The 17,097-nt window shown below is 39.7% G+C and overlaps 1 protein-coding gene across 1 annotated transcript; it reads right to left on the bottom strand.

The window, feature by feature from the left end:
- Positions 1–523: 523 nt before the first annotated feature.
- On the bottom strand, positions 524–15,460 carry LOC136693697 (zinc finger protein 658B-like). The gene is made up of 3 exons (XM_066666823.1): positions 15,088–15,460; positions 12,712–13,752; positions 524–3,725 (listed from the first exon to the last, which is right to left on the bottom strand). The coding sequence occupies exons 2-3, from the start codon at positions 13,641–13,643 to the stop codon at positions 2,768–2,770; spliced, it is 1,890 nt and encodes a 629-aa protein (XP_066522920.1). The 5' UTR covers positions 13,644–13,752; positions 15,088–15,460; the 3' UTR covers positions 524–2,767.
- Between the last annotated feature and the right edge of the window lie 1,637 nt (positions 15,461–17,097).

Below are 17,097 nucleotides of genomic sequence, written 5' to 3'. Positions count from 1 at the left end.
TCTCCTCTATAAATGGATGAATATAATGGAAATGTTTAAAACATAACTTATTCACCAGGAACATTCATTGTCTGTAAGCGCTTATCCAGTTCAGGGTTGTGGTGTATCCGGAGCATACCCGGAGTCAGTGGGTGCAAAGCAGGAATACACCCTGGAGGGGGCGCCATGAACATGATCTGCTTTATTTACTTGAGATTACAGATGTTTTGCGTGTAGACCATCATTATTTGAGACCAGAACTCTTAACTGTAACTACCACAAGTACTGACCAGACAGGACAAAACCTGATAAAAGCTAACAGTACGTTTTGACAGTTCTCTAGCCCATTCTAGAAAATGTACTTATCCTTGTTGAACTTTGTAACTTTTTCCACAATACTTTTTTTTTTTGTTGAAGTATGATCACACTAATAACAGCCCAAATTATACATTGGTAAATGGAGAAAAGAAAAATCCATGTATTATAACCAAGGTTTTGAAAATTGTTGTTTATTCATACATATTTACAAGTGAACTTGGGGGATTTTGCTCTGTCCACATACTATTTTCTTCTCTCTCCTCCTTTCCTTAGAATTTAGACTGCAGAGATTGCAAATGACTGCTCTCCAGTCATTTGCTCACAATGTAGTACAAACAAATAACTGCGTGTTATCAATTACTTAAAAATCCCTCATCCTTATTTCAGATACAGGAGACTGTAAAAGAAGAATGCGAGACAATAGTCTCTACAGTAACATGACAAAGAAAACGTATGGCCACATCCCAGACCTGCAGGCTCTTATTCTTCAGAAAAGACTGGGGGAGACTGCAAGGGAATGCCCAAAAAAATGGTTGCCTCACTTTAACAACCCCAGAAGTTTTGGCTTACTTCAGCAACCCACCATATGCATATACTGTTTGTCTGCCTTTATTTTCATGTCACTGTTATCATCCATCTATTGTTTTGTGTAGTGTGTTGTACACATGATCAAAATCTGAAAATACAAACCTCTGAACTCTTTTTCATTTCGGAGGACCTGGTTTCTCTCTCTCTTCTCTGCATCCCTGGCACTTATTTCCCTGCCTCTGCCTCCTCCACCTCTCTTACCAGGCCCTCCACTGCACTCCCTTCTCCTTTTAGCTGTACCACACCTCCTCTAGCTCATTCTCTCCATACTCTGTCTCACCTATCTGGCTTTGATTGACACCAGTGAGGGCACATCCTTACTCAGATCTACGCTGGGTTTCAATACAAAAAAAAAAAACACCGACAACAACAACAAAAACAGTAGGATCCTACTCAAAATAATGTGAGTCAGAATTTAGCTCTTAAACAGAGCTTTTGTCTGGTTCCCTAAAGTAGTAATTCTAGTTGCTGTTTCAGGATAGCGGACTTATCTTTGACTAACATAGCCAGCTGTGCATTTAGCTAACACTGACAGTGTCAAACTTATAAATACACATGAAAATGTGCACGTGAAAATCACATGCAAAGAATAAAAACATTGATGTATTACACATTAGACCAGCAATGTAGTGTATGAGACTTTGTTTTGAACTAGAACTGTAATACAGGGTGGGCCATTTATATTGATACACTTTAATAAAATGTGAAGGGTTGGTGATATTAACTTCCTGTTTGTAGAATATTTGAATATAGGGGGGGGGGGGGGGGGTTGCACATCTCGTATCTTCACAGCATAGACAATTGCCTTCAGATGACCCCAAAGATAAAAGTCTAAGGCGGTCAGATCGGGAGACTTTGGGGGCCATTCACCTGGCCCCCGACGACCAATCCACTTTCCAGGAAACTGTTCATCTAGGAATGCTCAGACCTGACACCCATAATGTGGTGGTGTACCATCTTGCTGGAAAAACTGGAATGTGCCAGCTTCCGTGCATAAAGAGGAAAACACATCATCATGTAGCAATTTCGCATATCCAATGGCCTTAAGGTTTCCATTGATTAAGAATGGCCCCACTATCTTTGTACCCCATATACCACACCATACCATCAAGATGTGCAGCACCTGAAACTACGGATACTGTAAGTCTGTGCTAGCATTTCGTCTGTGGTGTTGCTATCAGTGTGTGAAGAGTGGGAGAAGAGGGTTGCATTGACAATCCAACACAATGGGCAGCACTTTGAACACATTTTATAAGTGGTCAGAAACTTGTAAATAACTCATGAAAGAATAAAAGTCATGTTAAGAGGGTGATGTGTCACATGACCCTCTTCCCATTGAAAAAACAATAGCTGGATGCAAAATTGCAGACTTCAAAATGGCCACCATGGTCACCACACATCTTGAAAAGTTTCCTCCCTCCCATATACTAATGTGCCACAAACAGGACGTTAATATCACCAACCATTCCCATTTTATTAAGGTGTATCCATATAAATGGCCCACCCTGTACATCCAGCTGAGAGTCCAGCTGAGAGCTTTAGAAAACACTACCAACCTGCTTGCAATAATCAGATTCATTCACAATTATTAGATTCTTTTGAGCATCAGTAACAGCTGTGGTCTCTATATTTATCTGAAATGATCAGATCTGAATTTTTTTTTTATTCTGTCCCACAACATAGCAGTTGAAAGAGCTTAATGAATGTATATAATTCACTAAAATGCTGTTTATTTTGACCCTGAATAAAATTCCCAAATTTTATCAAAATAATCAAAATCACCAGTTCTTTACCTTTTTAGCAAGTAAGTCTTAATTTTAAAGTTTTAATTCATCTTTAAAACTTTCTGAAGTTACATCTGTGCAATAAATCATTTCCAAACTCATTTGTGAATGCGAATATGTTTTTTGAGACCACTTGATCTACTGAAACATTTCCCACACTCTGAGCACTGATATGGTTTCTCCCCCGTGTGAATGCGCTGGTGTCTGTTGAGACCAGTCAAGCTATTAAAACTCTTCTCGCACTCTGAGCACTGATGCGATTTCTCTCCTGTGTGAATGCGCTGGTGTGTGTGCAGACTACCCAGTCTATTAAAACTACTCCCACACTCTGAGCACTTATAAGGTTTCTCTCCTGTGTGAATCTGCTGGTGTCTTTGGAGATTACTCAGGTAATTAAAACTGTTCCCACACTCTGAGCACAGGTACGGTTTCTCTCCAGTGTGAATGCGCTGGTGTGTTTGGAGACTACTCAATTGATTAAAACTCATTCCACACTCTGAGCACTCATACGATTTGTCTACTGCATGAATGAGCTGGTGTCTTCTGAGATTCCTCATTTCGTTAAAACTTTTCCCACACTCTGAGCAATGATATGGCTTCTCCCCTGTGTGAATGCGCTGGTGTGCTTGAAGAATACTCAGAGTACTTAAACTCTTTCCACACTCTGAGCACTGATATGGTTTCTCTCCTGTGTGAATACGCTGATGTGCTTGCAGGATACACAATCTATTAAAACTCTTTCCACACTCTGAGCACTGGAACGGTTTCTCTCCTGTGTGAATGCGCTTGTGTGTTTGCAGACTACCCAGACTACTAAAACTCTTCCCACACTCCGAGCACCAAAATGGTTTCTCTCCTGTGTGAATGCGCTGGTGTGTTTGCAGACTACTCAGACTACTAAAGCTCTTTTCACATTGCAAGCACTGATGCATTTCATTTCTTGTGTGAATGCGTTGGTGTCTTCTGAGCTTGCTCTTCAAATGAAAACTTTTCCCACACTCTGAACAGGAATGCAATCGCTCTCCTGTGTGAATGTGCTGGTTTTGTTTGAGAGAACTCTCTTGATTAAAATATGTTTTAAATTTGTCTGTACTTGTCTCTATTTGTCTGTCTGATGTATTAACGTGGGGAGTTGTCAAGGACGTTTCCTTAGAAATGGAGCTTCCACACACTCTTTCCTCGCATTTAATCTCTTCTGGTTTCAACATTGTGATATATTCCTTTGGGAGGATGGGTATTGGTGAAAACAGAACTGTCTTGGACACTAGAAGCTGGAGAAGCCTTGGAAAGGGATGTTCCTCTTTTCTGAAAAAGAAAAAGAAAAATTAAAATTAATTAAAAGTTTAGTAGTAATATGCCACTACTTTCAGCACTGTCTCAGCTGCTATTACTAGAATCAGAATTAGAATCACTTTACTGGCCACTGTGCTTGCACAAACAGGAATTAGTTTTCCGCATCCAATCTTTGCAGTGAAACACATATTTACTTCAGTACAGCACATAGTCTTGTAGTTAGTCAGCAGAGTAGTGTAAACAGCTGCTGATAATCCAGAGCCAGGACCAGGCCACAGACAGACAAGCTAAACCGACCGTCCACAAACTGCCTTGAGGCATCACTTAGGTTAAACTGTATTGAGACTGTGTCTTTCCCCTGAATTAAATGTAAAAGTAGAAAAAAAATTAGCCTGTTTCAACAACCTAATCAATATTAAATCATACACATTTGATAGCAGCAACACGTCAGACCTAAAATTTGGGTTACTCAACATAAGATCACTAAACTCAAAAGCAGTCATCATAAATGATATCATAAGTGATCATACATTTGATGTTTTCTGTCTCACAGAAACGTGGGTTAGACCAAATGAATTTTCATCACTAAATAAAGCCACCCTTCTAGACTATAATTATGTGCATAGCCCAAGATTATCAGGCAAAGGAGGTGGAGTATGTGTAATTTACCACAATATCTACCAGAACATCAATCTTAAACAATGTGACATCTTCACCTCTTTTGAGGTTTTCTCCACCATTATTACAAATCCGGTCACAAAAAAGGACGCATTTTTATTATGTAACATTTACAGACCACTAGGGCCTTATTCAGAATTTCTGAAATAATTCAGTGATTTTGCTGCAAACCTAGCTGTGTGCAATCATAAAGTTATAATTGTAGGAGATTTCAATATCTATTTTGAGATGGCAGATGACCCACTAAAAAAGGCATTTACTTCAATCCTAGACTCTATTGGTATTACTCAAAATGTAACAGGGCCTACACACTACTGTAGTCAAAATTTAGACTTACTTTTAACACTTGGTTTTAACACTGACAAAATTAATATCTTACGATCAACCAAGCAGGAAATGGCGATCAACCAAGCTGGAAGTGTTCAACTCTTTCTGGAAGGACAGCCTTAGAGAGTATAGAAATGCCCTCACTAAAGCTTGCTCAGCATATCTGGCCTCGCTGATCTCCAATAATAAAAATAATCCTACTGTTTAGTGTGTTTTCCAGAACTACAAAAATCAGGCAGGTTCTGAACAACTAATTCCTGCCACTCTCACCAGTAAAGACTTTATGAACGTTTTAAATAATAACATTGAGAATATTAGACAACAAACTCAACCCACAGTATTAAATCTGACATGGCTGCCACACCGATGTGGCTAATATAAAACATAATGTAATCATAAAGGAAAGACTTGAAACCTTTTACTCACTGCCGCAGATAGAACTAGAGAAGATTATCCCCTCTGCAAACTGTACAACATGCACACTTGATGCAATTCCCACAAAATTACTTAAAGAAGTACTACCAGCTACTGTCAATCCTCTTTCAACTATAGTAAACGCATCCCTTACCCTGTGCCATGTACCCAAAGATTTTAAACTAGCAATTATTAAACCTGTAATCAAGAAACCAAACCTTGATGCTAGTACACTGTCTAATTACAGGCCTATTTCTAATCTGCCATTTCTATCCAAGATCTTAGTAAAAGCTGTGGCCCAACAACTTAGTTCATGTCTACATAAGAATCATATATATGAAAAATTCCAACCTGGATTCAGGCCACATCATAGCACCAAGACAGCTCTAGTCAAGATAACAAATGATCTTCTTCCTGCCTCTGATCAAGGCCACGTATCCCTGTTGGTGCTTCTTGACCTCAGCGCAGCCTTCGATAGATAGACCACAATAATTTCCTAGAAAGGTTAGAAAACATGGTTGAAATCACAGGGACATCCCTATTGTGCTTCAAGTTTTACTTAATGGAACGTTATCAATTAATAAAAGTAAATGATTTATCTTTTACGATTTTTCCAAACTATACTAAATTAAGATTTGGAATTCCTCAAGGCTCTATTTTAGGACCATTATTATTTACATTATACATGTTACCGCTAGGCACAGTTATAAGAACTCATGACATTAACTGTTATGCAGATGACACGCAATTGTCTATTTCAGCCAAGCCCGATGACAAACACAGATTAAAGAAAATAGAGGACTGTGTAAAAGACGTGAAAGGCTGGATGTTGCATAACTTCCTCCTTCTAAACAGCAACATAACAGAAGTTCTGCTTTTGGGTCCAAAAGTGGCCAGAAATAAATGATCAGATTTAATTTGAAACCTTGTTGACATTCCAGTTGTGCCTGGTTCAACAGCAAAAAATTCCTGGTGTCATAAATATCCCGGATTTATCATTTGATCAACACACAGGCAGTTTCACTAGGACAGCTTTTTTACATCTTCGCAATATCTCTAAGATTAGAAATGCCTCATCCCTGCAGGACGCAGAAACTTTAGTACATGCCTTTATTACTTCAAGGCTTGACTACTGTAACGCACTACTGTCAGGATGCACAAGCTGAAATTTAAGTCAACTTCAACTAGTTCAAAATGCTGCAGCCAGGGTCCTCACTAAAACAAGAAAATTTGCACATATCAGTCCAGTTCTATCATCACTTCATTGGCTGCCTATTAAATTCCGCATTGATTAAAAAATTCTGTTATTAACGTATAAAGCCCTACATGGGCTCGCTGTTGAATACATTCAAGAAACTATTTCCTATTATGAGAATTCAGAAGACCTCATCTGGGGTAAGAGCTTTACCTTCTAAAGCCCCCCAACTCTGGAATGATATTCCAGAATATGTTCGGGACTCAGACACAGTCGCAATCTTCAAATATAGGCTAAAAACTCATTTGTTTAGTTTCGCTTCTGGTAGTTAATACTCCCCAATAGATAAAGGTGGCAGATCCAGGAGGTCCATGGACACAGGGAATTATAGTAAACTGAGACACTGGTGTCGTCCGCCGCTCGGTCACTCAGGTTTGTTGGCGGTGGAGCGGAGGAATGCCAGTGTTTCAAGATGCTCCCGCATCTGTGTGTCCTTCTGGTTCTCTCCTTTTAGTTAAAGCTGTCATAGTCAGATCTGCCGGAGTCATTACGACTGTTGACAGTCGAGCTCCTGCTCCACGATTCAGACCAGCTGCCCACGCTCCAGCCACCACCAAGTGCCTTGAAGCTGCCCCTACAATGAAGTTTTCACAGACTCCTAACTATTATTACCAGTAGATTGACCAGAGGATGATAGGTCACCCCTTGTGAGCCTTGATTCCTCCCAAGGTTTCTTTCTCAGCTGAGGGAGTTTTTCCTTGTCACTGTTGCCCTTGGCTTGCTCACCTGGGGATTTTTTACATATTTACATTCTTTACATTTTTACATTTAATGTCAAAACTCTGACTTACCAGAATTCTGTGAAGCTGCTTTGTGACAACATCAGTTGTAAAAAAGCACTATACAAATAAATTTGATTTGTTTTGATATTTACACACACACTAGTGAACACTAGGGGGCAGTGAGCACACATGCCTGGAGCGATAGGCAGCTCTAGTCATGGCACCCTGGGAGCAGTTGGGGGTTAGGTGCCTTGCTCAAGGGCACTTCAGTCATGTATTGATTCAGGATAAAGTCACCTCAGACTTCATCTTTTTTGTGGCAGAAGACACCTGAGGTGCATTACGCGGATGAACACTAAAAAAACAATATGGGTTTAATCTCAGGGAAAACAATGAAAATTTCCCCAATACAATCCAGAAATTCACGGTTGAACTGCACTCGTCCATAGCCTTTCCAGTAAAACAAGAATTTATAGACCAGTTACACATAAGCTTTCTGGCAGAATGCCCAATAGAAAATATTGGATAAAGTGGAATAAAGCACCCCCACCACTAGGTGGTGGAGCAGTGTAAATGCATTTTTTTTTTTACAATATATTGGTGTAGTGTTTGGGATACCATCCAGGGGGAATCTGGTGTCTTTCATCGTTTAAAAAGGCCAAGAGCTGGCTGCTAAATATACAGATAAACATACAGGTAGTTGAACCAGAGTCTAGTGTGACACCATTATACAATTAAATAAGCTTATAAAACTGTGTTTTTCACCAGTCACAATGTAACTGGCAGGACACACTTTACATATCAGACTTTCGTCTACATGGAGGTAGAGAAAATGCTAATGTTGCTCAGATTAATCCAAGAAGCTTTTCTGTATATTGTCAGGAAATCAGAAATCAATTAATTTAAAGTGTGGGCATTTCATAGGCTGAAGCTATTTTCACACATGAAGTTTAGAGAAATTCGAGAGAAACTCCAGATTGGGGAGTAATCCCAGATTGTGTGTCAGAAATGTTCTTGGCGTGGGTAATGTGCTGCATGCTTTAGGCATGGGGCAGTGCACGTGCAGTGAGTGCAGAAGAAACTTAGCATTAGTGGCTCAACTCTCACATGCACTGGCTCTGACTTTACCAGGACTCTTTGCTCGGGGGCTAGTGGGATAAAGTCTGTGTAAAGTCCAGGACAAGTGTTGCAGGCATTCACCGTGCAAGTGTGTAAGGGGCTCAAGTTTCAGTTCAATAGAGATTTTACTACAGGGTTACCAGCAAACCAGAACAGCTAAAAGTTGTCATATTAACAAAGCTGGAGTTCATGTGATTTCCCATTTATTTAGTTGCTTTAACAACTCATCACATGCTCCTGCAAACCACATCATTTTTCTAGCCACTAGACTAGCCATTAGCTTAGCATTAGCTTGCTTGCTCTTGCTTTGTTAGATTAGATCTGTTTGGGGTATATATAGGTTAAACCCCTAAACAATGTGTGTCCCATCCCTTTGTCATTATGTCAATTAGCCTTATGCTACACATAGACCTGATAGCCCTTTTCCTCCAAAAGAACTCTGCCACATGATATATTTAGCTGTAGGTCTGTATCTGTATACATGGTGTTTATTCTGATATCTTGCTCTTTATTTTTAGTTTGGCCTTCACCCCATCATTGAACATTTTCAAAATCTATATACTGAACTTGTAAGAGAGAGCAACAAGTGAGAGAAAAACCTAAAGGACTGAAATTGAATTTAGACTACTTATGGACTGGACTGGGCGTGAAATAGTTGTGTTCTTCTGTGCTAAATAGAGAGCAATATATCTGCTGCTTTTTATTTAATGTATACCCTGATAGCAAGGAGATGGCGGACCACTGAGGGCAACGTTGGAGGTCCACTAGTGTTTTACACAGAGTTTTCTGGGTGGACCTCTGGTGATTAAACAGAATTTTACACAAAATGCCACATTTTAGCACTTTTCCATTCACAGTCCAATTTACATTTTTTTCCCTTTCATTAGGTTATTCTTTATAAATAAGATTAGTAAATAATTTTAATCAGCACAGTGTCAACATTTTTATCATTTAATCATTTTATAACATTTTATATTATAATCAGGCTTATACTCATTATCATAGCTCTCATAGTTGTTGGTAATATTTGTATTAGTGGCGCAGCAGGTAGTGTCAGTCACACAGCTCCAGGGATCTGGAGCTTGTGGGTTCGTTTCCCGCCCCGGGTGATTGTCTGTGAGCAGTTGGTGTGTTCTTCCCGTGTCCGCATTGGTTTCCTCCTGTTTCCTCCCACTGAATGTGAATGTGTGTGTCTGTGTTGCCCTGTGAAGGACTGGCGCCCCCTCCAGGGTGTATTCCTGCCTTGCGCCCAATGATTCCAGGTAGGCTCTGGACCCACCGCGACCCTGAATTGGATAAGGGTTACAGATAATGAATGAATGAATGTTTTCCACAATAAAAATCTCTGTGAATGTAAAATCTGTTTGAGGAGATTATAAATGAGTTATATCCTGTACAGGACAGTAATCTGAGTGGTCCGATGGAGGACCAGCAGTGGTCTACAGTCAGTGGTGTGACAGCCTTTTTATGACAGTGGACCGATATATGCTCACTGTCTGGGTTATTGTTATACAGGAGGTCCTCGGGTTTACGTCAGTCCCGAGTTACTATGTTTCGTGGTTACGACACATCTCCCATTTACTGTATAAAGCCTTGTTTAGACTGAAGTGGTTTTGGGTCGTAACGCGAACTTCGTGTGTGGTGTGCGCGGCGGAAGAATACACGGTTACGCGGCTCGGGACAGAGGAGGATAGGATAAGTGCTTACAGGATGTTATTTACGTACACTGTGTACGTATGTTCCGACTTACACCGAAAATCGGTTTACGACGCGACGTAGGAACGGATCAACGTCGTAAGTCGAGGACCCCCTGTATATAAAAGTTCTGGACAAATGGAATGCCTTGTTGTTATTCTTATATATACACTGTAGCATACACATTTTGGTGCCAAAGGGGGGCTCGGGAAGAAAACGTTTGAATACATTATAAATATGACAGGAGACCATAGACACAAGAAACAAGAAAATTGACTTTCCTTCCCTTTCCTCCCTGTAGGAAAGGAAACCCTAACACTATCCCCCTGATCTCAGTAAGAACAAAGCCCACACATCCCCCTTTCTGTGAGAGTGAGTTACAAACACAGTGTAAACAGAGTGAAACAGTTTCACACAGCTCCTTACCTTCAGTAAAACACGTCCTGATTCTCTCTCCAACAAAAACAGTCCGAGAAACACAGGTCCATCTTCAGACCAGGAGCTCCAGACCTGCAGGAGGTTACACCTGCGCCCTCCAGCGTCTTGGAGTGGAATGAGAGGCTGTGGAGTTGGAAAAATATGGTCCTCAAATGTAAACAACCTTTAACAAGTTTTCTTCATATATGTCACTACAGAAGAAAATTGGATAAAATTTAATCTGACTTTGAAAACATTTAACACTGTCACATGACCCCTTAGTTCTGCTCCTTATTTATTATTTGTGCAATGGGATGGCACTTTATTTCTGCAAAGTAAAACTACCAAATAAATGTTTTCAGGGTTTTGTTTGTTTATTTTTTGTGTGTGTTGCTCAGTTTTATATAATCCAATAATTAAATAACATTCACAGGTCGTCCAAACCTGGTCTATAAATGGATGAATATAATAATTAAAAAATGTAACGTATCCACCAGAAACCTTTTCTGCTTTCAAATGTCAAGAGATCAAGAGATTTCAAATGTTAAGTAAATAGAAAACAACACTTTAAATATTATTTTTTCAGTACTGTTTACAGTCAGCAAAAGTGTTATTTAAATTTTTAAAAATGTTTTGAATTACTTCAACAATGTAATTTTTAACCTGTATGACCGTGGTTAATAATACCATATAGAAACCATGTTTGGCACCAGTCATTTTTGTTTATGTGTGCTTAAAGACACCACCCTATAGGACACTGCCTATTAATAGTGAAACCTACCTAGCTCAGCTAACAACTTACCGTCATTTTTTAATAATAATTTCAAGTGAGAGTGTAAAATTTATGCTTTAAAATTAAGTACAAACTGAATGTGAAACTTACTTTGGTTAAAAATGTTCAAGAATCCCACTGACAGTTTGAACTGACTATTCACAGTTTCTTTCCTATAAAATGACTTACACTTTAAAATGTGTCATACTTAATTTCCAGTTATAACCGTGCTAAAAAACACACCATGCTGTATCACAGCTCGAGTGGACTTCTGGATCCTGAGACTGAAATGCCTGTCTGTGCAAGTAATGTTTTGATTACTTACAAAGATTATTTGCCTGTGTTGGCTTTTTATTTTTAGTGTCAATGTTTTTAGAGAATTATTGCAGTTCAGGCATCTGCCAAAGTCTTGACACTATTCAGAGATTCACATGCAACATTTCAAACTTGCTAAGTGGGTGAAGCCTAACTGTCCAAATTTCAGTTTGGTTTTCTTGAATCCAAGGAATCGTTTAAAACAGAGGTAATCCAAACCATACTTTGGTTCCAGGTTCAAGACAGGGATTTTTAAAACAGCAGTGGTTATGACACTAGCTGGAACGGCCAATGGACATGGATTAAAATCCAGATTCGATAACGTCTGATATAAGAAGATTTGAGGCCAAACTTACTCATGTTGTATTGATGTGTCGTAAAATGTGTAGGAGCAGCTACTATCAGTAGATGAAGTTTCATATCCCTAAGAGTTAGAATAACCTAAGAATCCCAGCACTTTGTGTTTAAACTCCTAAATAACTCTAGCATTTGAAAGTTGAAATATGCACAAATGGCCCCTTTGTTTTTTTTTCTCTTTCAGCAGAAAATGGTCAAACGTATTTGGAATATAAAATATGAGTTTTATTCCGGTACAAACGTCTACTTCAGGCACAGTTACACACGTGTCAAAACACTCCTTTACCGTTAATACTTTTCATCCTGGGAAATTGAGACCTTAACCAATTTTAGTTAAATTTATGAAAGGTTTTCCAATACCAACCACAGTCAACCATAACATCAGATTAATCTGCTGGTGAAGGGTCTGAAGTGTATCTTTCACACTTAAACCATTTATGGCACCTGTAGCTGTGGACAGCCATCCCCATGCCCCAGGGAGCAGTTGGTGGATAGATGACTTGCTCTCTTGCACTTCAGCCATAATTGTTTGGAGGGAGAACAGTGGTTTGCTCCACACTCATCTAATTTTCCTGCCAGTCATGGGATAGAACCATCAACTTCCCAGTCCCAAGCCCACTTCTCTAACTATCAGGTCACGTCAGCCCAGTGTGAATGCGATGGTGTGACTGGAGATACTTCAGTTCAGTAAAACTCTTCCCACATACTGTGCAGAGAAACGGTTTCTCTCCTGTGTGAATACACTGGTGCCTTTGTAGATTACTCAGTCTATTAAAGCTCTTCCCGCACTCTGAGCACTGATACGGTTTCTCTCCTGTGTGAATGCGTTGGTGGATTCGGAAACAGTTCAGTCTGTTAAAACTCTTCCCACACTCTGAACAGGTAAACGGTCTCTCTCCTGTGTGAATGCGCTGGTGTGCCTGAAGATTCCTTACTTCAGTAAAACTCTTCCCACACACTGAACAGGAATAGGGTTTCTCTCCTGTGTGAATGCGCTGGTGTGTTTGGAGATTGCCCTGTTGGTAAAAACTCTTTCCACACTCTGAGCACTGATACGGTTTCTCTTTGGTGTGAATGCGCTGATGTGTTTGGAGATTACTCAGTTGATTAAAACTCTTCCCACACTCTGAGCACCGATACGGTTTCTCTCCTGTGTGAATGCGCTGGTGCGTTTGGAGACTACTCTTTTGATAAAAACTATTCCCACACTCCGAGCACTGATACGGTTTCTCTCCAGTGTGAATGCGCTTGTGTGTTTTAAGATTACTCAGCTGATTAAAACTCTTCCCACACTCTGAGCACTCGTAAGGTTTTTCTCCTGTGTGAATGCGCTGGTGTATTCTGAGAGTTTTCAATTCATTATAACTCTTCCCACAATCTGTGCACAGATATGGTTTCTTACCTGTGTGAACACGCTGGTGACTTTTGAGAGAAGTGTGGCTATTAAATCTTTTCTCACAAACAGAGCACTGATATGCTTTCTTTCTTTCTATATTTTTTTGTGTTCGTCTGCCAGATACATTTCTTTGGGGAGTAGTGGAGGATGTTTCCTGAGAAACGGAGCTTGCACACACTGTATCCTCACATTTCATTTGTCCTGATTTTGACATAGTGTTATATTCCTCTTGGAGATGTTTCTTGATGTACTGGTGGAGGTAAGGCAGAAGTGTCTTGGGCACTAGGAGCAGGAGAATGCTTTCAAAGAGATGTTTTTCTTTCCTGAAATATCAAAGGAAAAGGTAAGTAAAGATTCTATGTGAAACTTTTGGAAAATGCTTGCGGTGTTAGGTTACATCGCAAACGTTAGTGTGACACAGAGTCACCTTAGAATCCATTATGTATTCTTCCTAAGTGAGGTTTTCTCAGATATCCTTCTTTAAACAGTGGTAAAACACCACCCAGAACTTAATAACTAGAAATTATGACTATCTTTAAGACAATCTACAGTATATATTATCTGAGCAGGGTCTCACAAGCTATCACTGTCCTGGGAGCACTTTATAATTCTACAATTACAGGCTGTAGTTTACCTGTTGCTCTGCATAATTTCTTATCTCCATCTCACCCTGTTCTTCAGTGGTCAAGACACCACAGGCACCACAGGTATGACACTGGGATATGTGGTGGTGTGTTAGTGTGTTTTGTGCTGGTACGAGTGGATTTGACACAGCAGTGCTGCAGGGGTTTATAAACCCTGTGTCCACTCCCTGTTCACTGTCCATAAGACACCCCTACCTTGTAGATTTAAAATCAGACACAGTAGCTAATCTGTCACTTCACAGCATGGACACATTATGCTGTTGACAGGATATCTTTTTGGTGGCTCTGGACATTACGGTCTTTGCTCCAGAATGAGTTTTAGCCAAGAAAAAAATAAATAAATAAATAATAATAATAAGAAAAAACCCGACAAACGCTATAGGGTCCCCACACTACGTGCTAGGACCCTAATAAAAGCACAGCATGTATAGAACGTAAATAACAGTGCTATGGTATTTACGTGGTACTGTCATATACCATATTATATTTGAACATACTATGGTTAAACCATCAGTCATCAGTCACACTGTTAAATACCATGTCACATTTCACTGTGCCACAGAATAGCATCAGCTATATAGTAGTACTGCTGAATACCATGAAACTCAATGGGGCATGGTTACACTTTCAGAATCGTCTAATAATAGGAGTGTCATGGTGTTGTATTATAATAACCACATTATAAGTCTTGCTATAAGCCTAGCCATTAGCTTAGCCTTAGCTTTCTTTCTATTTTCTTTAGATATATCTTTGGCCTCAGTTATTAGCTTAGCACAGCCTAGCCTAGCAAATGTTTTATTACTTTAGTTCTGTTATTTGTTCTTATTTAGTTATTTACAAACTTTAATTTTTAGCTGTGGTGCTTTAAACCTTCTCCCTTAGTGTTAGCACTGATGTTAAGATTTCATTACATGCTGCAGACATATTCATGTTTTTAGCACTAATGCTAGCTAGCTAGGGTGGCCAATTTGATTACATTGATTACCAAAAGAAGGACATCATGGTCACGCTTACTTGTGAAATTGAAGTCCATTCCACGCTGCCTCCTACATTTTGTTGTTCCTCGGGAGTTCGTGGTCCATAACTTACTCCAGGGTTACACAGACCTGAAGCGCTGTGGTGACACTACACCCACAGTAAAGACTATTCCTTACATTTCTCCATGCTGTGCCCATGACTGTAAACACGCAGGAGAGAGCGGACCTTCTGCAGGAGCGGACAGGCGAGCTACGATCACACAAACCGCAGTTAAACCTATTAAATGCAGTGGGTTTCTTCGGACTTGCGAGTATAAGACCCTCAATAACTCGAATCCAGAACAGATGTGGTTTTTTAAAGTTCAACCTACTACCAACAGACGGCATCCGAAGTGTACTTTCCTTGTATTCAATCCTCACACTTCACATTCCATTGGAGGCGGGTTCACAGCACAGCAATGGTTTAAAGGGTAAATCCATCCCCTAGCTTCAGTTAACGCCACCTTTGGCTGAACTAGACAACGTGGGAGGGGTTCCTGCTGCTTTAATCGTTTAATTTCCATAAGCAATAGACGCCCACGCAGTAAAGACACCAATGCATTGTAGTGGATAGTGAAAGACATGTATAAGTTGGATGCTATATCTATTCAGGGTGTACTCCCACTATCCTCTATCTTGATCAGGGTCCCTGTGGGTCCGGAGACTACCCAGAATCATTGGGTACAAGGCAGGAACCCTTCTGGACAAGGCGAAAATCCACCCCAGGGCAAAACAGTCACCCTTTACTAAAACTCCCGAATTGGACCAGTTCAAGAACCAGAGTTCATAGGGTTAAAAAATGCTACCATTCACTCACATACTCACAGCTGGTGACACATTTCCATGTAGACACAAGGACAACACAGCCTTATAGACAGTGACCTGAGGCAGACACTGAACTCACAACCCCAGGACCCCAGAGCTGTGTGACAGTGACACTACCTGCAGCACAAGCATTATTTTAGAAGTGACAGCATTCTAAAAAATGAATTAATGCTTAATGAAAACTAAAATCATAATAACTCTGACTTTATTGGCAGGCGTGCAGTGTGGAATATACTGAGAGTTCATGAAATGTGAAACAAGAGGTTTGGCATATAGAGAGGGCAAAATGATTACCCAGGAAAACTGTGGGGAAAAAAACTATTCAATATAAGCTCTGGTTACAGGTGAACCTGGACAGAACGTACCCTGGTTTTTATCCGTTTCTATGTTTTGTTAAAGATACAAATTGAACACAGTTCTAATGTTGAACAAGAATTTATTTCTGGATTTTTTTTGTTGTACCCTTTGTTTTATTGATGACTCAATAGCAGAGATAAAAAAAATCAACATACATTTCAAGTAGTTATACAGTAGTCATCAATTTTCACACATTCAGAGAGAGACAGTCACCCAAACATATATTAAATTCACAGTAAATAAATAAATACATACAATAAAATAGATATGATTATATAAAATAGTAATAGTAATACTAAATACAAAAATGATAAATAGTTAAATTAAAAATAAATAAAATATATATATATAAAAGTCCAGGTCTTGGTTTGTTTTCTTAAACAGTGTATGATGTGTTTTCTGTGCTAAAGACAAAAAAAGGACCATCCAGACTGTTATGGTGCAATAGCCAACATCTCTCATGGCATCAGGGGTGCCATCAATGACCATGGCATGGGTGACCTCCACATGTGAGATGTTTCCATTGACGTGGAGGTGAACATTGGGATTTTAGAGAGACATATGCTGCCATCAGGATGATGCCATATCCAGGGAAGTCCAGGGTAATTTCAGCAAGGCAATGCTAGGCTTCAATTATGTGTGAGCTATAACTAAAATGATGAAATGGTGTAATTAATTAATTAATTGTCTGTAAGTGTATATCCTTCACAGGGCGACACACCCTCACACACACATTCACTCACTCACACTTTTGAGTCATCAGTCCACCTACCAACGTGTGTTTTTGGATAGTGGGAGGAAACCGGAGCACCCGGAGGAAACCTAC

This window comes from Hoplias malabaricus, chromosome 4 (genome assembly GCF_029633855.1).
Source record: "Hoplias malabaricus isolate fHopMal1 chromosome 4, fHopMal1.hap1, whole genome shotgun sequence".
In the NCBI taxonomy this organism is placed as follows: domain Eukaryota; kingdom Metazoa; phylum Chordata; class Actinopteri; order Characiformes; family Erythrinidae; genus Hoplias; species Hoplias malabaricus.
This window is presented reverse-complemented; position numbering and strand designations above follow the sequence as displayed.